At 45.1% G+C, this 24,564-nt stretch overlaps 1 protein-coding gene across 1 annotated transcript in view; it reads right to left on the minus strand.

Annotated features, from left to right (window-relative positions):
- Nucleotides 1-24,564, minus strand: part of LOC119969537 (collagen alpha-1(XIV) chain-like) — a 200,277-nt gene that overhangs the window by 25,579 nt on the left and 150,134 nt on the right. Inside the window, 9 exon segments of the mRNA XM_038803265.1 lie at nt 1,556-1,609; nt 1,769-1,864; nt 2,193-2,246; nt 6,385-6,471; nt 12,681-12,758; nt 12,848-12,892; nt 12,894-13,006; nt 16,976-17,101; nt 17,394-17,536. Coding sequence (XP_038659193.1) covers nt 1,556-1,609; nt 1,769-1,864; nt 2,193-2,246; nt 6,385-6,471; nt 12,681-12,758; nt 12,848-12,892; nt 12,894-13,006; nt 16,976-17,101; nt 17,394-17,536 — 796 coding nt within the window.

A 24,564-nucleotide genomic window follows, 5' to 3' on the forward strand; every position in this document is an offset into this window, starting at 1 on the left:
GCATCTGCATCCCTCGTCATTCTAGATAGTAATGGCTGTGGGTTTGGAAGGTGCTGTCTAAGGAGCCTTTGGAAAGATCCTGCAGTGCATTTTTTTGATGGTACACACTGCTGCTCCTGTGTGTCGATGGTGGAGGGAGTGAATTTTTGTGGAAGGGATGCCAATAAAGTGGACTGTTTTGTCCTGTATGGCGTCGAGCTCCTTGAGTGTTGTTGAGGCTGTACTCATCCAGGCAAGTGAGGAGTATTCAATCATATCCTGGCTTATGCCTTAAAGGTGGTGGACAGGCTTTGGCAAGTCAGAAGGTGAGTTACTCACCACAGGATTTCTAGCCTTTGATCAGTTCTGGTAGCCACAGTATTTATATGGCTTCTCCAGTTGAGCGTCCTGTCAATAATAAGCCCAAGATGTTGATCTTGGGGGATTCAGTGATAGTAATGTCACTGAATGTCAAGGGGCGATGGTTAGATTCTTTCTAGTTGGAGATGGTTATTGCTTGGCACTTTTATGGCGCAAATGTTACTTGCCATTTGTCAGCCCACTTCTGGAGATTGTGTGTGTCTTGTCGTATTTGGACATGGGCTGCTTCAGTATCTGAGGAGTCATGAATGATGCTGAGCATTGTGCAGTCAGCACTGTTTTCTCCTCATCTCGGTCCTAAGTGGCTACCCCTTTATTTTGAAATTGTGCCTCTGGTTGCAGACCCCCTAATCAAGGGAAACACCTTACCTGCATCTCCCCTGTCTGTTCCTTTCAGTATTTTGTATGTTTTAGTGAGATCACCTCTCATTCTTTGAAACTCTGTAAACAGTTTGCCCAATTTCTCATCATAACACAGTCCGATCATCCTCGGAACAAATCTGGTGAACCTTCGTTGCACTCTCTCGATGGCAAATAATGTCCTTTTTAAGGTAAGGGGACCAAAACTGCACACAGTACTCCAGGAGTGATCTAACCAAGCTTCTACAGAACTGCTCCTGTACTTGAATTTTCTTGCGATAAAGGCGAATATTCCATGGAGAGAATTTTCAAAAAGTGTATCAAGAGTTTGAAAGCAGTGTGTTTTGAGGTTGGGAAGCTTAGTGAGGGCTGGTGATGGGTAAATAACATTTTCTGTAAGAGTTATTTGGAAAATGAGACAAAGGGAGAAGGGAAATTACTATTTAACTCAAAAGAAAATGCTTAAAATTCAGTTGGCAAGAATCTATACTGAGATTTGTAAAGCAAACTACATCAGTACAGAATTGTCTCTTCTCTGCTAAATTTCCAAAGTGGGGTGGACGAGTGCAGTAGCACAGTTGCATTGGATAAGGAGGCTCCCAGTCACTTTATCACCTAACTCTCCCAATCTCGATCTTCAAAACATCTTTCTCTTCATAAGATGCTAAATTGATTTTTTTAAAGCACCTAATAGATTTAATTATTTTAAAACTTTCTTTTGTGGAGAATTAATTTCTTCAAAACCTGAAGGTCAATATTGTTCTGAGTCTTAGAATGGTAAGTCTGTAAATAATGCATTGAAAAAACAGTAAGTATATTTTGGTTGAATCTTTACCTGATTACTCTGTTGTCCAGGGTCACCCTTCTCTCCTTTTTCACCAGGGGGACCCTATTTAAAGGAAGGAAAAGTAAGGATATTGGTAAAATATTTCAAATTTTACTCCACATGTTAATCCTATTTTATCCTTTAAGCACTGACAACAAATGAGGGGTTGTGCTTTTTAGCATTTTTATTTATATTCTGAATTCATAAATAATGTATACATACTGCAGGTCCTTGTATACTGGGTCCCCTTGCCCCTGGAGGTCCAGGTTGGCCTTCTAATCCCCTAGGCCCTGCTTTACCAACTGGACCTTCTTGACCCTGTAAAACAAATGTCGTGCTGGAACTGAATGAATTTCTGAAAATCGATTCATTGCTTGTTCAACCATTATTTTGTTTCTACATTTAATTTTTTTAAATCCTTTGGCGATAGTAGATCAGTATTATCAAGCTGATTATCAATACGTTTGAACCACAACATGAATACCTTTTGTAGCTAACAAGTCCTGAAGCAGGTCTTGAACCCAAAGTTTCTGGTTCAGAGGCAGCAGCACTATCTACTGAGCCACTATATCTCCTGGGTGTTTACTATTGAAACTCAGTTTTGCATCAAATGGAACATCATTGTATGACATAATTATACACTTACCTGAGGTCCAGGTTCCCCACGCTCACCCTGGGCACCTCTTAAACCAGGAAGTCCCTGAAGAATTGGTTAGAAAGTGCAGGATTAAGAGATCTAATTCATAGTAAATCTTTTAATGCATCTGATTATTTTAATGCCAAGAATAAATAAGTACAATCCAACTCTTCACAGGAATTTGAACAAAATTTTGATCATCTGAATGAAGAATGGGTCTGATGACAGAGCTATGGTTCACATGTTCTCAAGTTAATCTTGTTCTCAATAATACAGCCTTATCATTCTCGCACTTGCCTCCATGAGTATACTTCAAAAGCACTCCCTCCATTGCCTGTCAAATGCAATGTGACGTCAAGGTCACAAAAGGCAAAGTTTTTCTCTCTTTTAAGAAGAATTTTAGATAAACACGGTAAACATTTTTCCACGTGGCCGAAAGGTAAATAACTGATGGTTATGCGTCAGACAAAATATCACATCAGCCAATTTATTCTGCATTTTATATGACAATTATATGGAAACAAACTTCAATAGCTGCTAAAATTGTTCTGAGCACTGAGCGTTGCATTGACCCATGCCCTTCCCTTTCCATGAAAGCAGCACTCAACTTTGAGTTGCCTGTTTATTTAAATGATTGCAGCTTAAAACCCAATCTTGTATGCTCTGTTGAGTGAGTGCACATCTCAGCAGGGGGCTCCAAGTTTGTGTGATGCTGGCACTACTTAAAGCCAATCTACATTTTCTAAAGGGGAGATGCAGTTCTGGAAGTAACTGGGGAAGGTATTCTGAGCAGGGAGAATGCTAAATTATGGTGCAACACGGCAGAAAGCTTCTAGCTTCTCAGATACAGACTGGGAACATTTTGCAGGAGGAGAACAAGCGGAGGTTGGGGAGTAGAGTACATGATAGAAACCCTCTAGGAAAATAAACCAATGTGAGCAGATAACTACCACAGTCAATCCAAGCAGTGTAATTCTTGGAGATGTGCAAGCAATGCTACAAGAAGGTTAGTTGCCTCACATGAGCACATGAGTAGTCATAATAAGTGAATTGATTGTCAATTGCCATATCCTTACAACTGAGCCATTAACTACATACTCCTTTCAATTTGCCACACCTATTCACTCATCTATCAACAATCCCTATCAATCGTGATTCATACCTCTCATTCATAGCTTTGCCTCACCCTTTCACAGTCAGCGCTGTTACAAGTCTTGCACGCACATCTCACATCCTAAACACACTGCCAATTATTCAACAGCAACATCACCCAAACAGATTCACCCCACTCACTGACACACTTCCATCTCTCTTGCAGGACATGGTGGTGTATGACCAGAAGCAGGAGCACCTATCAGGCAGGGGACATGTATGCCTGCAAGTCATTATCCCATGGAATTGATGGTTTTCTCCATCAGTACAGTGCCATGCCTGAATCTCTAACCAACAGCAGCTATTTAAGATTATGGTGTGCCCATTCCTAATCCTCCTTCTCACAACCCATGCCCCCCCCGCATCTAAGATCTCTTCTAATTTAAAAGCTGCTTGCCATCTTGTAGTAGAGCTGTGCCCTCATGATGGGAAAATTGTTTAGGATGTAGCAGACCACAACAAATCATGACAAGCACTCCACTGAATACTGCTGTGAAATCCAGGCAATAGAAGCATTATCTATCCACCCTAATGATCTGCTCAATGTTATTTCATGTGGCTACATGGCTTTTGTTATATGCGTGCTGCCCATATTTGTGCACCAGGATCATGAGCATGATAGTCAGCAGATAGCCACCATTGGGCAGTAACCGCCCTCTAGTTCATTGCAGTAACTCAAATGCAGTCGGCACAACAGACCTTTGCAGAATGAAGACATGACTGCTGCCAGAATACTGAGCATTGACCTGCCTGATACACTGTTTATGGCCACACATCAGCTGGATTATGAAAGATCAACAACCTGGAATACCAACTCTGTTTCTCTCTCCGCAGAATCTACCAGGCCTGGCCTGCTGAGTATTTGCAGCATTTTCTGGAGAGAGGAATGGAATCAGGTAAATGCAGTCCCACCCAGCTACACAAGACGCCAAGACATTGGAGCTGGGTGGCGTGGTCAACCATGACAAAGACTGCAGACTGGTCAAGAAGAAAGAGGACCAATAATTTACCATGGTCATGGATACATTGAATGTCATAATATATCCTCAAGACAACTCAAAGCACTTTGTAACCAATAGTTTATTTTTATAATGCAGTCACTGTTGTGATGCATGCAAACACAGGAATCAATTTGTGTACAGGAAGCTCAACCAAATGAATGAATGACGAGGGAGCCTAAATTGATTGTGTAGTCTGAGGTAGAAAGGTTGGCCACAACACCAGGAGAAGCTTCTTTAATTTCTCAAATGGTGACTTGTTCATCTATCTCACCTTCGTCAGATTAGTCTATGGGCACGATTCAATGGCCACGCTGCGCTTGAAAAGCAGCTCAGCGCAGTGCAGTGTGGCCAAAAAAAAACCGGGAGACCCCATTCCTGGGATCTACCAAGCTCACAACCACTCGCAAGATCCAACACGATCTCGCAAGATATTGCGATGTAAATCCTGCCCATTCATAGAATCCCTACAGTGCAGGAGGAGGTAATTTGCCCCATCGAGTCTGCACCGAGCCTCTGAAAGAGCACTCCACCCAAGCCCACTTATTTGCCTTATCCCAATAACCCCTTAACCCAATTGACACATTCCTGGACACTAAGGGGCAAATTAACATGGTCAATCCACCTAACCCGCACATGTTGGACTGTGAGAGGAAACCGGAGGACCCGGGGAAACCCACGGAGACACAGGGCGAACGTGCAAACTCCACACAGACAATCACCCGAGGCCAGAATTGAACCCTGGGTTCCTGGCAGTGAGGCAGTAGTGCTAACCACTGTGCCCCCGTGCCGTTCTATTGTGGGCGGGATCACTTTTGGGAAAATCTACCGATTAGAGCAAGGCAGCTAGTCTCACTGTAATGTGCAGATTCTCGAGGTACCGGAGGCTTTGGGATTCATCCCTGTTGCTTCGGAGACCTTGGGCGAGCACCGTTCAGTACAGATGGAATGGCACTTGTGGCGTCTCCCAAGGATTGGAGGCCCCCAGCTGCATGCTCTTTGGGCAGGGTGGTGCCCTGACACTGCTGGTACCACCTGGGCACCCTGGAAGTGACAGCCTGGTGCTCTGGCAGTGCCACCTAGATGCCATCCTGGCACTACCCAGGTAGTGCTGCCAGCTGGCATGGGCACTGTCAGGTTGGCACTGCCAAGCTGGCATTTTGTGCGCATGTGCAAACAGGCTGCGATACCCTATGTGGGTGTTAGGGAGGGTGCGAGGGGTTCAGGGACCCTCCAATTGCATGTTCGGTCTGTGGGGGGTTTGGGGATTGCTTTGGGGGCCCTGGAGATCGGAATGCCATTTTAAAAATGGCATCCCAATCTCTTGCTACACTGGGGAGTTCCAACAAGCGGAGCTCCCCAGTGTAGAAAACGGGACAATGTGCCGCCTTAGCGGTGCATTCCTCACTGAGGCCCCTTATACAACAAGGCAAGTCATGTTGAATAGCCATGTGTTTCTCATCTCAATATGGCATTTAGTTGAATAGTTTGGAGTGTATGTCAAGGTCCCACATATAGTTCACTCTCACTGGTAACCCTCATCCCATGCCCCCACCACTGCCCCAGTTTGCTTCTCCCTGGCCAAAACCTGAAGAGGAAAAGCTTTGTTGCAATGACCCGGCAGCTCACTGGACCTGTTCCACGGAGTACGATGGGTGAATTTCGGATATCTTTCAGCCATTCTCTTCTAATTTCACTTCTCCTATCACTTTTTCCTGTTATTAGGAGTTATTGAATTTGGATCCCTTGTACTTTGGAAGATCTCAATAGATTTATTTTGGAATTTCTATACAGAGCATGAAGTAGTTAAACGGTTCCTGAACAGTATGTATAGTTAACATCTTGCATCTCAGGTCTGCAATTTGCAGTTAAGGCCATGTTACCACAACGGCTCATTTTTCAACAGTGCTAATTATTTTATCCATTATGTTGCTTAATTATATCGGTCAGATTTTGTGCCCTCAGTTTCTCTCCATTGCAACATTTCCTATGCCTATGTTGACAATAACAATATGGTCATACTGAGCTGCGATGAAAGACGATCTACTCACTGGTGGTCCTAAAGATCCTGGCCGTCCTTTCACAGCTGATGAACAGGTGCAAGCATGGACACGAGGAGGACACGTCAGTTCATCTCTCTAAAACCAGGAAAATACTTCAATTACTACAATTTATAGAACATATTAAAAACAGAGAGAGGCAGATCCCAAAATAGAAAACAATCACAGTTTTGGGAATGATCCAGCAATGGAGTTGCTTTTAATCTTCTCCATTGCATTTAATTTAATACTCATTTTATATGGCTTATACTTGACACATGCACATCATTCTCTAAACGTCACTTTAATTGCAGACAGATAGCAATCAGAAGCCAGTGTCACTTTGAATTGCTGCCTGAACATTACTAGCATTTTCTCACCTGCAAATCTCTCGCAGCGTAGCCATGAATAAACTGTGATTGATCTAAGCCTATTTTTACTTAACACCAGAGGTATTTTGTGCTTTTGTAGAAAGTGGTAGAATAATACATTGAACTATGGTACATTTTGTCATTATTATCAACTGACCTCCAATAAGAATGGATGCACTAACCTCAGCTTTGCCTGATTAGCTCAGTTGGTTAGTATATGTAGCTAATAATGTTAAAGTTGTGGGTACCATGGGCAAAAGAGAAACCCACATCGCGCATGCGCCGGTGGTGACGAGCGTTTCGGCCAGCCCCGCTGCCGTGCGGCGGACCTGAAAGGCCGCTGGCGCCGGTTTTTTGCGCCAGTCTTCTGGTGCCAACCGCTCCGCCATGGGACTTGCCCCCAAAGGTGCGGAGAATTCCCCACCTTTGGGGAGGCCCGACCCCGGAGTGGTTGGCGTCACTCCCCTACGCCGGGACCCCCCCGTCACACCGGGTAGGGGAGAATCCTGCCCCATGTCTGAGCAGTGTGGCTATGTTGTTTATTTTCATTTATTAGCGGTTTATGTTACCATGCAAACTTTATTTTCATGACATTAGACCCAAGCTTAAATTAGGGGTCATTTGTTTTCTCTTCAGTGAAATTCGAAGACATGTTAAAATGTTTTAACTAACTTATTATGAATATTATTTATCTGTTTAGGTTGAAAAGGAGAGTTAAGTTAAGTGATGCATCAATTATAAATATTTGTGACTTTGCATAGCTATTTTCTAATTGTGTCTTATCGACCTAGGCCAATTGTATCTATCAAAACTTAACTCAGTCCATGGCAATGTTGCATTAGTCAGACAGCAATGGGGTCAACATGAGCACATAATTCAGGCTGATACTTTAGTGTAGTACTGAAAGAATGCTACATTATTGGCGGTATTATCTTTCAGATCACGGATTAAACAGAGGCCTTTTTCTAATGCACACAAAAGAGTCCACAGCAGTCTTCAAAAGCAGGCAGCTTTTCCAAAGTCAAATTAACAATTCTTCCCCTTACCTTGGATTGCCATCATGCTGCAGTGGAGAGGCTTGAATGTTCCATTGATCCCGAGAGCAATGCCATCTGGGGTATAAGGCTCCTGGCAGGGTCACCCATGACGGTACGGTCGAAGAGGAGGAATCAGACAAAGTGCAATCCAAAGCAAGCCCTCAATGGCGGATGAGGTGGAAGATATCCACATGATAGGGCGGATGAAGGTTGCAATTGTATGGAGCTCCCCAGTCATCGAGGTTCCCTTGCCACTGGAACTTGACCTGGCCTCTGTCAAGGACCGTGTTTGCTGATGTTCAACAACTCACCCACGTTAAAAGATGTCCCGCACCGGCCGTCTATCTCGAGGTAACCAACACAGACAAGCCTTATGGCAATCGACGAGAGGTGACGAATACAGGACCATGAGGTCTGGAAGTCTCTAGCTTCCGACCGACATGTAGGCAGTGGGGTTTGATTCAGTCGTCTCGCTCTTGGAACAGGAACGGGAGAGCGGTTCGGCAACTTTCTTCATCACTGAGTATCCCTCTTCAGGATCCACTCTGCTCACCCTGCATGGGGAAGGGGCTAGAAAAGGTGCCCTAAAAATAGTCTGTTCCATCCGCAACCTGGCTGGAAAACCCAACCAGCAGCTCATCTATCTGCGGTCAGGAACGCAAAGTTAAACTGAATTTCGGAACCTGGAATGGACAAAACGAATTGACTGGAATGGAGAACTGCCCTTGCTGCCATGAACTCAGGCAATTCAACAGTGGTGTCACTGCCCAGCAAGAGACTCGTACAGCAGGCAAAGGGCAGCTGAGGGAAGATGGCGGTGGTAACACCTTCTTCTGGAGAGGGCAATCCTGAGCATCAGCCCAGTATCCATGGAATTGGTTTTGACATCAAGAACAAATTCGTCAAATGACTCTCGGAGCTTCCTATTGGGATCAACAAGCATCTCATGGCCCTCTGTCTACAACTTGCCAAGAACCAGTAGGCAATGGCTATGAATGCCTATACCCCAAACTTGATGCCAGTGATGAGACTAAAGAAGGTTTCTAATCTACCCTGGACCCCATGGGCAGAATTCTCTGTTCCACCAGCCCTGTTTTCCGGCGCGGTGCGCCCCCGCCATCAGCGGGATCCTCCGTTCTGGCAGGCAGTCAATGCAGTTTCCCCATTGTGGCCATCCCATGCAACTGCACCTCCAATGAGCTTCTCCTGCTCGCCAAATGTGCGGAACACCAGCCTGTCATCACAAACACACTGTTCCACCAAAACAACAAGTTTAAGACCTCCTGGAAACATTCATGATCAAAGCAACTTCATCATTGTCCGATCCAAGACCAAAGGGATGCCCTGGTCACCAAAGCGACGACCTGTGCAGACCACCAGCTCATTTGTTCCTCTATGTCACTCAAACTCCACGAGCAGAAGCATAAGATGAAGAAACAGCTCAGAAAAAAGATCAGCATTGATTGGCTTCAAGAGCCAAGCATTAGAGTAAACATCTAACAATGCCTTCTCCAACGTCTTCAAAGTGTCCATTCTAATGGAGTGGAGGAAAGCTGGAAAGTGCTCAAGACAACCGGCACCTCAAGCTGTGAAGAAACCATCGGCTAAAAGACCAGGAAACACCAAAACTGATTCAACGAGAATGGCCACACCATCCAAGACCTCATCGACAAGAAGAGGAATGTTCTCCATGTCAGGCCAAACTACATAACCAGCAAACCAAAGAGGAGAGCTCATCAATTAGCCAAGGGAGAGGTACAAAGAAGAACTAGAGAAATCAAAAATCAACGGTGGGGCGGCATGGTGGCACAGTGGTTAGCACTGTTGCCTCACGGCGCCAAGGTCCCAGGTTCGATCCCGGCCCCAGGTCACAGTCCGTGTGTAGTTTGCACATTCTCCAGTGTCTGCGTGGGTCTCACCCCCCACAACCCAAAGATGAGCAGGGTAGGTGGATATGCCACGCTGTATTGTCCCTTAATTGGAAAAACTAAAAAAACAAATCAATGATGGACTGAGAAAGCTAAGGAGCTGCAACTCCTTGCCGACAAGCATGACATCCGGGGCTTCTTCAGTGCCACCGGACAGTATATCGACCCAATACCCTTAAACCAGCAAGGAGTAAGGATGGAGTCCTCTTGACAGACGGTGAAAGCTTCGGCTTCAATGGAGAGAACACTTCAAGGAACTCCTTAACCGTGATACAAACATAGATGAGGTTGTGTTTGAGGAATTCCCCAAAACTCCCCATCAAAGATGATCTTGGACTGTCACCAGGATCCCAGCTGAGGTTTTAAAACTTAGAGAAGAGATCACCAGTCATCTCCATCAGCTGTTGCTGAAAATCTGGGAAGGAGAAGAAATTCCTGCGGACCCCAGGGATGCCATCATCACCACTACCTTCAAAAGAGGAGGAAAAAAGACTATGAGAACTACTGAGGAATCTCCCAACTCTACATTGCCAGGAAGATCATCGCCTGAATCCTCGCTGGCCGCTTTCTCCCAGTCTCTGAAGAAATCCTTCCGAAAAGCCAGAGTGGCTTCCAAGCTAACCGTGGAACAACCGACATGATTTTCACTGCTCAGCAACTTCAAGAGAAATGCCAGGAGCAACATCAATCACTCTAAATGGCCTTCATCCCTCTGACCAAGGCTTTTGGCTCAGCCAATCAGGAAGTGCTATGGAACACCCTATAGAAGGTTGGCTGTCCAGAGAAATTTATTAACATCCTTCGACTCCTCCATGACAAGATGTCAGTGACAGTCCTCACTGATGGAAATAAGAAACCTTCGAGGCCAAGACTGGAAGGGATGTGCCATTGCCCCCACCATTTTCTTCATCTTCATCATCACCGTCCTTAACCTTGTCAACAACAAGCTTCTCAGTGGAGTCGACAATGTCTACAGGATGGACGGAAGGCCTTCAACCTCAACCAGTTGAAATCCAAGAAAAAAATGATACTGACATTGTTCATGGAACTTTAGTATGTGGATGATATCAGAGGAGAATTCCAAGCCATGCTTGACACCTTCACGGAAGCATAACAAAAAATTGGTCTCAGCCTCAACTTTAAGAAAACCCAAGTCCTTTACCAACCCGCCCCAGATCCGGGGCGGGATTCTCCAATAATGGAGCTATGTCCCCACTCCAGCATCAAAACGCTGGTGTTTCACTCTGGACTTTCCTGAAGAAAGTCCAGAGTGGTTCTCCTACCTGAAGGGGGGTAGTAGGGCCCCGGATTACTCCTCGCTGTTCTGGCTGCCGATACGGGGCCCCGCACATCCGGCCGGGAGTACGCACAGGTGCACAGTGGCAGCGTTTGGCAATCGCCCCGCGTGACATGGTGGACTCAAACCGCGGACCGCCCCGTAATATAGGCACCCCCAAGATCGCGCGCACCCGGGATCGGTGGCCCCGATCGCTAGCCTGGCCTCCGTGAGGCCACCCCCCAGTGAAGGATCCTCCCGCCCGCCACTAGGGTGGCCGATGACTCCGCAGCCGCCACTGGCCTTTCCCGATAGGCAAAACGTGGTTAGAACCACGCCGTCGGGAACTCGGCCAGTTTTTGTTGGAGATTCGACGCGGGGGCTTCTGTCAATGGCCCCCTACCCATGCCGCGTAGACCGCTTGCGCGATCCGCGGTGATTGTCCGGGGACCGGAGAATCGCGGGGTTGGCGTCAGATCGGAATTCGTGGTTGATGCCCAGCCTCCGCCCCCGCGCGATCGCAATTTTGGTTCGGAGGCTCGGAGAATCCAAAGGATCAACAGAGAAACTCTGCCAAACGTGGAGCATTTACCTGGGGAGTCACCTCTCCTCCAAGGCTGACATCGATGTGCAGATCCAACATACTATCCAATCTGTGAGCGCCTCCTTCGGACGCCTAAGGACAAGAGTCTTCGATGACTGTGACATCAGCGTTGACGCCAAGATCCGTGTGTACAAGGTGGTCATCCTCCAAACTCTTCTATACAGCTCAAAAACATGGACTACTAAAGATGCCACCTGAAGACCCTGGACAGGTACCATCAATGCTATCTGAGATAGATTCTCCACATCAGCTGGGAGGGCAGGGATACTAACATCTGTTAAATGATTCACTAGGTCTTTGGATAAGCATATGGAACATATAGCGCTCAAACGTTTCATTCTTCTTAGGGGAATGATGCTTATCAAATGCTTCATCACTTCATGAAATTTCTTGTGATCCTCCTCATTGTCCTTGAAGGAACAAGAGCATCAGCATCGAGGCCATGATCATCCGAAACCAACTCCATTGGGCTGACCACAAGCTTAGGATGTCAGAGTACTGACTGCCAAAGAAATCTTTTTGCCAGCTCAGGAAGGCTTCCAAACAGAGGAGGACAAAGGAAACACTTCAAAGACATCCTGACGGCTTAAACTCAATAAATGTAACATAGACATCATGCCTGGGAGACCCTTGCTCAGAAGAGACCTAGTTGGAGGAACCTTCTGATTGAAGGGACACAATTCTTCGAGGACATCCGACGGCAAGAGGAGGCCGAGAAAAGGAACACGAGGAAGGAATACCAGTGATCTAGAGTCCGAGGATTGATTCCAACTCCAGGAAACATCTGCCAAGTGTGAGGTCAAAGATGTGGCTCTCGGATCAGGCTCATCAGCCATGCAAGAACACACAGAACCCATGACCAGTAACACGGAGTTTCTTAGGTGAACAATCGTTCTCGTGAGCGACGGACCGTCAAAGAAAAAGAAGAGCAATTCTTCCTCAACCAACATGCAACCAGTCATTTTCTTTTCGGGAGACTTTGATGCTGGCAATTGATTGCCTTGTTTCCCTGTGTAACATGTAAAGTATTTGTATGCTAGTATGCATGGCTTACCTTTCAGGCTCAGTTTACTAATTTGATACTAAACTCACCAGTGCTGGTAGATCGCAGCAGTTGTCCATGTCAGCCCAGGAAGTATTGCAAACTATCGCAAAAGCCTGTAACTGAAACTGAAAGAAACAATTAAACAGAATTAAAAATATAAACAAAATAAAAACCATCAAGGAAAGAATGAAACGTTTGATGCTTAATCACTTACTGGGACCGAACCATTGCTGGCTCCCCTGGTTTTTACTAGTTTCCCCCAGCATCTCAAATCCTTCTGTGGAGATTTTCCCAGCAACATTAATGAACTTCTCTCCAATCTTCTTGCAGTCAATATAAAGCTTGACGTTTGTCCTACTCACTGCTAATGGACCTAAGGAGAGGCAAACCAGTTTTGTATTGGTGTTATTTATAATTAATATTCTATTCATATGATGGAGGTTCATTAAGAACTATCTTGCAAGGGCTTGCAACCAAGTAACATGTTGAAAAGGGAAGTGCAAGACTGAAAACAACTCTGTGGTTAATCTGGCCAGTTCCAATATTTTTCAGTCCTTCATTCTCAAATATTAATCTCAAATTTTTCACAGTTTTGTCTCTGCTGCACCTTCCTTCTTCTCCGTGTCTGCCTGTGTCCTTGATCCTAGGGTGTGTGGCAATCTTGAACATTTTATCAGGATTAAATGGATCTATTCCTCAAGAATCTTGATTATCTCCGCTTCGCCTTCTCTTCTACGAATGAAACATTATAGACCTCCCAGCTCTCTACAGACCAAATCAGTTTGGTTGATGCACTCTGCCCTGTATACAATGCTTGGATATTCCTACTGTAGTGGCCAGCATTGAAAGTGTAACCATTCCAGTGCCTTGTACCGACTCATCTCCTGCAATTTATTCTCTCTCCCTTCACTGATACATTCCAGGGTGCAGTTAGTTTTCCTGACTCCTATGGTAACACTAAACGATCCGCCAACACTCCCAGATTCCTTGCCTGTTATATGTCCTGTTGCCAAGAATTAGTTTATATTCTCACTTTTATTTCCCTTTTCTTGTCTTGTCACCTAATTTTCCTAATTTCTAGTGCCAGGAAAACAGGTGGTTCTAAGTGATCTATATTTGTATTGTTAAATAGTCGAAATAAGGTATAGATTTAATGGGTTTAATTTAGTGGTTCTGTGTAAGAAGAGTAAAATTCTAATTACATTCATGTTAGACAAAGGTGTTTGCATGCATGGTAGTTTGTATTAGTTCAAATCATGCTTCTTTGTGCTTAGAGAGGTTTAGGCATGAAAGTAAATAAAAGCTTGGAGAAGGAATGAGTTGTTGTTTAGAAAAAAGCGGGACCTTTAGGGAAAAGAGCTTTTGTGTTCAGTCTTTAACTAGAAGCCAAGCGAGTAGAAGCTTCACAGCTGGAGAGAGAACATCCCTCTCAGCTCTGATAGAAGACCATGGAGTAAGGAACAAAGAAGGTTAGTGCCAAAAAATTAAAGAACAGTTAATTAAGGAAACTCGAGAAATGAGAAGTTTCCAAGAAGCCTGAAGTTAACAGAACAAAGAGGAATTGGAACAAGAACAATGTATTGCTCATCTAGCAGTGAGACCAATGGTTTATGGTCCATACGTCTTGCACACCTATTTGACTGTGAGAGTTTCGCTTTCGATCTCGGCATATCTTATCCCTGTGATCGACAGATCTCTGGATGCGGAATACACTGGCCAGCGACATCTGGCCAGGTGTTCCTGAAATAAGACTGCTCTAAGGCCTGTGAATGCAGCCATATTGTGGTGAGATGACCATTAACTGAGATGTCTGTATTCCATAATGAAATCCCTGATGTATGAACTCTCCCAAGACGCATGTTTGTGTTTCCTCTTGGTGTGGTACCTTAACCTTGTGAATTGTCTTGGGGGTAATATGTGTATCTAGTTGTGTTAGCCTTACAAAGCTGCTTGAAGTATCCAATGTGTTTGCAATGAAAACGCTGTGTTGAGACTATCAGCCATTGATCACATCTGTGGGGCTGCTTGGCTCCACACTACTGGCCTGGTCACCAATGCTCCTCTCCCATTGGCCTTGCGTATCCCTGTCCTTTTGCTGTTTTACTAGCTAGACAGTCGGGATGGCTCCATGACTTGTTTTCGCTCCTTAAGATATATCTGTGCTGTAAACAGATTCTGGATTGCCTGATAATCTGAATGCCCTTTCCAAGGGTCAAATATTTCAATGCTTGCAGCATTACAGAGAGGCATCATTCGTCACTCCGACAGCAATTGTGTCCCTGATGAGTTCTAATTACAGGTCGCCGTTATCACAGCCGTCAATCATTCTGTACAACTCAATTAATGAAGGAGTCAATAGGTTCTCCTAGCTGTTGGACACATTTGTTAAACATTGCTCTTTCAAGGGCCTTGTTACTGCTCAGATTAAAATATGCATCAAATGATGTCGAAGTCTAGTCAAATTTTTCTGGGGGATTTATTGATTCCTATTGTATTGTTGGCTATTGGACCTACTGGATAAAGCATCCTGTTAACCTGTTCAGCTTCTGTTTTTTTGTCTGGACCTGAAGGAATCTTTTTTTGCAAAGTCCCCAGTTTTGTGACTGGTCTGGGCCCTGGATGAGTCCAAACTGATCTGGTTAATCCATGGTTAACCCATGGTTATTTAAAATTAAGAATGTGAACAGCTTTAAATGCTGCTGAGGAAGTTTGGGTGGCCTTCCGCACCAATGATAGTCTTGATTTCTGAGTTTTAAATTTTTCAGTTGTGACTCCTTGGATCGGCTATTTTGAGTCTTCCCCACGGTGTTTTAAGTATTTTCAGGTCATGAAACCATTAGTCCCCGATCTTTTAGCTACCTATTGTTAAGACGCCGACTCGGAATTCGCCGCTGTTTATGGTGCTTTTGAAACAACAATTCTAGCTGCTGCTGACTTAAAAGCTTTTTTAAACTCGTTCTGGCCAGGAACTCCGTATTTTTCAGCTCAGCCTTTGCTCGGTCATCTAACTCGGCACTCTCTGGGCATTAAAACTGGATTCTACAGGATTCAGTAGAGTTTTCCGCTTTAGTGTGGAGATTTACTTCTGTCTTCGGCTTCTAAATCTACTTTGGAGCTTTTCTCTGGTGATTCCCTTCTGCGCTTTCACTTCTGATGCTACTCGTCAAGTCAGAATCCTGTTTCAATCTTCAGATTTTTCATTTGTTTTCCAGTCTCTGCGAGACTCTGGGTTCTTCCAATCGGAGTCATTGCCACCATGTTGTAATATGTTGTCTGCAGTTCTGTAGGTCTCATGCAGAGGTTCTGCATCTTGTATAGTTTAACAGTAAAGTTTTCTTAACTACTTGTAACTATATACAGATGCACAGTATAAGGTCCAAGTTAGAAGCTCTCTCCGTGTTTGCCTCTACACACATCTCGGTCCAGTACAAGACTGCCCTATAGGCTCGGGACATGTGTCCCTTTACTTCACAATATGGGAGGTACTGTACTCAGTCCTATACTAATCCATTCTAGTGGTGCACTAAGGCAGAATTTTGTCTGTTTCCATAGCTAGTTATTCCTGGAAAAGGTCGCTAGTCTGTTACTAGAGGCTTATAGCTTGAAATGCGCCACTCCAAAACAAGTGTGGCTGACCAGGAGTCTATCCTGCTCTTATGGCATTCATTGATGCGTTGGAAGGATATGCAGGTTGACACACTCAACCTGTTTGACCGCGTTGTGAATGCCATCAAGTCCTGGGGTGGGACTCGAACCTGGAACTTCCAGCTCAAAGACAGGGATTCTACTCACCTAGCCACATGTCCTCCTCACCCATTCTATGTCAGCCCTTTATGCACCAATATCCTGACCTCATTTTGTATGATACCTTTCCAAAGCACACTCTCCATCTTCTTTACCTGGGTTCATATTTTTCGTCCACTTTGTATCCAAAGTATGATCCTTTTGGAATAAACATTTTCCCCCTTAATCCCTACATCACTTACATTGTTGATGAGTAACCAACGATGTAAGATTCATGAATGAACAGTGAACACAATTTTGAGAGCTTTCTCTGTCCAATTATCTGTAATTCACTATTTGAGTTGGGTTAACATCCTCTCCCTAAACATTGAAAGAAATGCTAAAATGTGAAATGTTTGTTCCATAATGTTCCCAACATTTCTATCTTGACTTCTAGTTTTAATCCTTGAACTGACCGACTCTGCTACATGATGATATAACTGCTTGGAAAGCATTGTAAAAATGTGTATATAATTAAAACACTGACAATGTACTGAGGTACTTATACAAAAATCAGAAAACAGAAGTTATTGCATGACTGAGTTCCAATCAGGCTCACAAAATAACACATGTACCTTGTGGAAACTTCCAAAGAAAATCTTTTTGACTTCAGCTTGGTTAAAAGAAACTCCCTGAAATTGACTCTTAACGTCCAGATTAAAGTAGTTCACAGTTTGTTGGTTATCTGTATATTGAATGGAACAACATCAATTAGAATTACGCTAATTTTAACGTAAAGTGAGCATTAATTGATATCCGCCAATATCTTTGGGAAGTTAATTTTACAAAATTGTACTCCCAGCTATGGAACGCTATCCATTGGAAGGGTGTATTGCAAATTCAGGCAATGCTACTCTTCTTTGGATAATCCAATTAACGTATCCAAGAATCCCTTATATTATCATGGCTCTCTGCTGGAAGTGCAATTGTTTAAAAAAAAACACCCATTTAATATAATTTGAGTTCAAAAGCCTTACAGTTAAGCACCACTCCAACAAGAGGCTGATAATCTTCATCCACAATCTGCCAAATTGCAAATGGTTCTTTTGGAGTATTGGGTAGGAGTCGAAAGAACAATGTAATTGTGTACTCTGGAGGTAGTCCCGTGGGATGGATATTCCTACATTAAAAAAGATAAAAGATAAATTCAAAGTAAAAACTCAAAAATATATATTCTTAAAATTTTATTTCTTGCCAGTTGTACTTTAACTGATGAATGGGAAGAAGGGGGTCAGTGATTTACCTGATTAAAGTTTGCCAACCTATTTCCCAACAATGCCTTGCTGAAAACCCATATTCCAGAATACAGTATCATTAGGTTAGGCTTGTCGTTGTACACTACAATGAGCTCATGATTTCAATAAAAGGGGGCAGTTACAAAGGCCAAGCATTTTCTGCTAATTCCAGCCAGGCATGCGGTGAATGGAGACACATATAAAGCAGAAAATAAACCTGAAATCCCATTGTGATTGTTACTGATATCATATTTTTCACAGTGCTGCACTATCTTGAACATTTTGAAGGATTATTTTCTGTAAATTCCTTTGTTTCCGTTCAGTATGTTCTTAAATATCCATGAGAGGTGTTTTTTTATGCGTCTGTGTCATGGGAATGTCACTTTAAGAAATGTTTGTCTTCTCAAGTGGCTGCAGTGATGTCCGTGTGTGGGTGGAGCTGGGCTCTAGCTCTGCTTTTTACTTTCGCTTTGAGCTGGAAGCTATTTTTGGCTCTGAGGTTTAGTTAAGTTTTTAGTTGGGGAGCTGCATTAAAACCAAGGAGGTGTATTTTCGCCTCTCTCTCTGCCTACTAAAGAATGTCTCCAGATCACTTGATGATTTCAAAGTAATCCTGTTTCTGTAAGGAATGCAAACCTACTATCTTTGTTGAACAGGGTATTTGACTTATAGATGTTGCTTGGGAAGTTATTAAGGGTCACCCATAGAGTATTGTACCTGTGGGGATTATCAGTGTTGGTAGTTGATAAGATGTTTACTGTGTGTTTATAAAATGTTAATTGGATTCATAGAATAAACATTGATTTTGTTTAAAACTGCGTTAGACCTCTGTTGCATCACACCTGCAAAGTGGGCACTTGTGCTCCCCATAACCAAAATCTATTAAAAGTTGTGGGTCAGGTGAACTCCATGATATACTTTCGTGTTCTCTAAACCCTGCCCATAATAATTGTAAAATGTTCCCAAGTTTGACTTTGGTTGCCGGGAATATTAATACATTCAAGCTTTGGTGGCACAATGTTTAGCACTGCTTCCTCATGGCACCGAGGACCCAGGTTCGATCCTGGCCCCGGGTCACTGTCAATGTGGAGTTTGCACATTCTTCCCGTGTCTGTGTGGTTCTCACCCCCACAACCCAAAAAGATGTGCAGGACAGGTGGATTGGCCATGCTAAATTATCCTTAATTAATAAAAAGAAAAAATATATATTCAAGCTTCAAAGCCAGTGTCCTCGTTCAGCCAACAATGAATATTCAAAAGTCTGCACATTATATAGATTCAGTGGCCATATAATTTGGCTCCAAAGCACCTAGAGTTCAGCACAGAGTGCTGTTTGGGTACAAAATAGTACTTACCAAACTTTTGCACGTAACTGGTGCAAGATGCACTGGACTCCACTTTGGTTAAGGGAATCAAGGCATGTGCAGTGTGTGTCCGCTGGTATTGTGAAGAGTAGGCAGACAGTGAAGCCAATCAACATGTGATGCTGATTTTATGTCCACAATGCCATTTTGGAGCTCAACGCTTGAGCTAATGCCCTTTTTATACCCTCACACAACAACACGTGCTCAGCGGCTGGAAGGCCCCCATCTAGCACTATTCAAAGGAATCAAGAGCTACTTTCTGCATATTTTTTGATTTTTACTGGTCTTGTTAAAATTGTAGAAGCATTTGATTAAAGGGTTGCATACATTTGCTAAAGCTTACAGGTACTGAACTGGCAGGTGCTAAAATACTTTGCCCTGACTTCAGGCCATTCTTCACCAACCACTTGTTCCCAGGCCTGGGCACAGTAGTTTGCATCCCCTTCGGACTAGAACATGACAAGGAAAATGCGGAGGGGTGACACAGAACAAGGCAAGCTGCTGAAAGTGGGAGGAGGAAGAGGAAGGATCTCCAATAAAACTCCTTATCTGACCAGGGTTCCCAGGGAATAACTCTCCCATTTGAACAATAGTGAGGAACCAAGTATCAGATGTCTCTGCCTCACCAAGAATGTCCTCACTGAAATCTGCCACTGGCTGCTACCATTGCTGCAACATCAGAGCAAGGTGAGGACAGCATTTCCAGAGGTTGTAAATGTGACTGTGGCCATGAAAACAAATGTATAGATCAAACTTTGGTACATTGCATACAAGCACCAATTAATCACCTTTGTGCATTCCTCACTGCCTATCTTCCATGTGCTTTTGAGTATCCTAGTGGTCATTCGTAGTGATACACCAGCAGCTGTGGATCAATGGGTAAGTTGCAGATGGCTTTGTGGACAACACTGAACACCATGGCGTTAGAAGGTCCACCTTTGGACTGTACCACTTCAGCATTGGCGACAGTGGTCTGGCCTGACTGGTTGATGGGCAGCAACAAGGTCACTGGAAGAATGTTGGGAGGACTCGTGCTGTCCTGGGAGAGGGCAGTAGATCTGTGCTCCACAGAGCCACTGCTACTCCCAAGTTTGGCACCTCAGTAATCCTAGTATTCTAGCACAGCATGAATTACTGGGCTGCTGTGACATGCTGCAAATTTCTCTCAGGATTGGGATCTGCAGCCAAGGTGGCGACAGTCTGAATGTGCAAGGTAAATGCATCAGCTTTCATGAAGCAGTCTGGGCTTCCATTGAAGCACTTGGATGTTTGATGCCTTCTGCAGATGTTGCAAAGGGAGCTGAGACATTAGTTAGCCGATACTGCATCATGGTTGGGTCCAAAAGCATTCCCATGGAATTTGACCACCACTTCCATGCTGAAGAGGATGGGCTCCAAGCTCCATGCAAAGCCCAATGCCTAGTTGGTGCCAGATTCCTCCATGGTCCTTGACGTTGATGTATTTGCAGGTCTCCCGATGTCCAAAGCATTTCATGGTTCATACCCATCAGTTTCTTTCTGTAGACCACACCATCAAAATCATTACCCGAGTCCTCTGAAGCCAAACTAGTGTGTGATTCCGGCCTCCGGGGAGGAGGCAGATGCTATATGCTTCTCCCTCCCCTTGCTACAGGACACTCATGCCTGGTGTCTCACCATGTGCAGATCCCATCTTCAAGCTTTCTGCTAAAGTACACAAAGTGTTTGTATGCAAGCAGGAGGTTATAAGTGACATATTTAGTGACAGTGTTTCTTATTCACTACTGTCTTTCTACTCTTCTGCTTCCAATGCTTTCTGACCAGGTTGTCGTTCTACCTGTAAGAAAAAAATCAAGGGAACAGCTCCTGTGAGGGGAAAGGAGCCGGTACCTGCTTGCACCATCTACAGTTCATGTGAGGGAAATGGGACATGAGAAGAAGGATTAGATGTGAGGATGATGTCATTTGCAACATTTTAGGTCCCGCCACTGATGGCAACCTCCAGCTCCTCCCTCAGGATAAAGACATGTAGCATGTAGCTGTGTCAATTCATCACCAGGCTACTTCCAGTTATCTGCCACCTTGTCCTGCAAGAGAAAGGGAATTGTGTGTCAATGAGTGTGATGCAATGTGTTTGACTGATGTGTATGTCATGGTTGAATAGGTGGCAGTGTGTGCAAGTTATGTGATATGATTGTGAAGCTTCCACAAGGCTAGAGTGAGGGTTGATGCAAAGCAGAAATGTGAGATATGAGTCATGATTGATAGAGATTGTTCGTAGGTGAGTGATGGGGGCGTGATGCATTGAGCAGTCTTTTTGTGAGGCTAGTGGTGCAGTTGGTGAAATTGGACAATTCTGAAGATATGTTCACTGACCTTGACCACTTGAGTGATGTTATTAAATGTCCTGGAGCACTGCACCGAGGTCACTGGGATTTGACTCCTGGCTTCGACAGCCACATCTTTCTCGTCCCACTTCCTTCACAAGTTTCTCTGGAGGGCCTACAGACCGACCCCCCGCCGAATCCCGCCCCGACGCCGGCTGCCGTATTCTCCTCCGCAGTTTTTTGGGTGTGGGCAGGATTGCCGCCACGCCAGTCGGGGGCTGTTAACAGCGGCCCCCCCACCCCCGCCCCCTGACGATTCTCCAGGTCCTGATGGGCCATCCGTTTTTGGCCAGTCCCGCCGGTCTGAATCACTCAACTCACACACCGGCGGGACCTGGCAGGTGAGTATGCGTGGGCGGGGGGGGGGGGGGGGGGGGGAGAGAAAGAGAGAGAGAGAGGGGTGGGGTGCGGGATCCGGCCCCGGGGGGGTCCCCACGGTGGCCTGGCCCACCATCGGGGGCCACCGATCTGCGGGCGGGCTTGTTCCATGGGGCACGTCTTCCTACCGCACCAGGTCCCTGTAGGGCTCCATCATATTGCCCGGGGGCCGGCACGGAGAACAGAACCCCCACGCACATGCGGGAGAATACGCCGGCCGGTCCGCGCGTGCACGGAATCGCGGCAGCCGTTCCACGCACGCACAAACTCGTGCCATCCCCTCAGCACCGGCTGGTGCGGCGCCAACCTAGCCCCCTAGAAAGGTAAGAATTCCTCACCTTGGGGATCCTTTGACACCGGAGTCGTTGCCGCCGGTTTACCTGCCGGCGTGGGGACTTAGTCCCCAGAAGGTAAGATCCCGGCCCCCATATAAATAGAACACATCTCTCCTCCTCTTCACTCCTGACACTCAACAGCAGGCTTTGCTTCAATAATTTAAATTAGCAGGCAGCACGTGCGGCCTTCCTGGATCAGAAGTAATGAGTGTGGGGTAATCTTGCCTCAGTATCCTGACACCTGTTTGTTGGCCCCATCCAATATTCCCCTCAATGCGTCTCAGGAAATTCTCGCAAAGCTTTGAGGAAAGCAAGATTTTCCATACACTAACTGCCTAGTGGCATAGTGACTAGCACTGCTGCCTCACAGCACCAGGGAACCGGGTTCAATTCCAGCCTTTGTAATTGCCTGTGTGAACAAACAAACAAGGAACAATACAGCACAGGAACAGGCCCTCCGGCCCTCCCAGCCTGCAACAACCATGGTACCTGCCTAAACATACGCACTTACGGAGTCTGCATCCTCCCATTCCCACCCTATTCATATATTTGTCTGGGTGCCCCTTAAATGCCGCTTTTGTACCTGCTCCCACCACCACCCTCTGTGCAAAAAACTTGCCTTGCACATCTGTGCTAAACTTTTCCCACGCACTTTAAACCTATGTCCCCTAGTACTTCACTCTCCTACCCTAGGAAAGAACATCTGATTATCCACTCTGTCCATGCCACTCATAATGTTGCAGACCTCTATCAGGTCGCCTCTCAACCTCTGTCGTTCCAGTGAGAACAGACCGAGTTTATCGAACCTCTCCTCGTAGCTAATGCCCTCCATACCAGGTAACATCCCAGTAAATCGCTTCTGTACCCTCTCCAAAGCATCCACATCTTTCTGGTAGTGTGGTGACCAGAATCGTACACAATATTCCAAATACGGCCCAACTAAGGTCCTGTACAACTACAACACGGCTTGCCAATTCTTATATTCAATGCCTCAATCAATGAAGGGCAGCATGCCATATGCCTTCTTAACCACCTTATTCACATGCGTTGCCAGTTTCAGTGATCAGTGGACATGCACTTTCACCCCATGTCTGCATGGGTTTCCTCCGGGCACTCTTGTTTCCTCCCACATCTAGGGATGTACGAGTTAGTTGGGGCATGGGGATCGAGCAGGGGAATGGGTATGGGTAAGGGGCTCTTTCATAGGTCAGTGCAGAATTGATGGGCTAAATGGTCTCCTTCTGCACTGTAGAGATTAGCCTTACTTCTGTCGTGGGTAAATTGTTAGAAGGTATTTTGAGGGACAGGATCTACAGGCACTGAGACAGGCAAGGGCTAATTAGGGAAAGTCAGCATGGCTTTGTAAGGGGAAAGTCATGTCTCACCAATTTGATTGAGTTTTTGAAGGGGTAACCAAGAAGGTAGATGAGGGCAACACAGTCAACGTTGTCTACATGGGCAAGGCCTTTGACAAGGTACCGCATGGTAGGCTGTTACAATCTCACAGAACCTAGGGTGAGGTAGCCAATTGGATGCTAAATTGGCTTCGTGACCGAAGCCAAACAGGAGGGTTGTATTTCAAACTGGAGGCCTGTGACCATGATTTGGATGAAAAGGTAGGAGGCATGGTTAGTAAGTTTGCAGATGACACCAAGATTGGCGGCACAGTAGATAGTGAAGAAGGTTATATAAGATTGCAACTGGATCTTGACCAATTGGGCCAGTGGACCGATGAATGGCAGATGGAGTTTCATTTGGATAAATGTGAGGTGATGCATTTTGGTAGATCAAATCAAGGCAGAACCTATTCAGTTAATGGTAGGGAGTTGGGGAGAGTTACAGAACAAAGAGATCTAGGGGTACAGGTTCATAGCTCCTTCATGGTGGAGTCGCAGCTGGACAGGATGGTGAAGAAGGCATTCAGCATGCTCGGGATTATTGGTCAGACTATTGATACAGGAGTTGGGACGTCTTGTTGACTTTGTACAATACATTAGTAAGACCACACATGGAATACTGTGTTCAGTTCTGGTCACCCTATTATAAGAAGGATATTACTGAACTAGAAAGAGTGCAGAAGAGATTTACGAGGATTCTACCAGGACTTGATGGTCTGAGCTATAAGAAGAGGCTGGATAGGCTGGGACTTTTTTCCCTGGAGCAAAGGAATCTAAGGGGTGATCTTATAGAGGTCTATAAAATAATAAGGGGCATAGATAAAATAGATAGTCAACCTCTTTTACCAAAGGTAGAGGAGTCTAGAACTAGAGGGCATAAGTTTAAAGTGAGAGGAGAGAGATACAACAGAGGCCAGAGGGGAAATTTCTTCACAAAGAGGGTGGTGAGCATCTGGAGCGAGCTGCCAGAGGCAGTGGTAGAGGCGCGTACAATGTTTTCCTTTAAAAAACAGTTTGACAGTTACATGGGCAGGGTGGGTACAGAGGGATATGGGCCAAATGTGGGCAAGTGG

Source organism: Scyliorhinus canicula, chromosome 7, assembly GCF_902713615.1.
Source record: "Scyliorhinus canicula chromosome 7, sScyCan1.1, whole genome shotgun sequence".
Classification (NCBI taxonomy): Eukaryota; Metazoa; Chordata; class Chondrichthyes; order Carcharhiniformes; family Scyliorhinidae; genus Scyliorhinus; species Scyliorhinus canicula.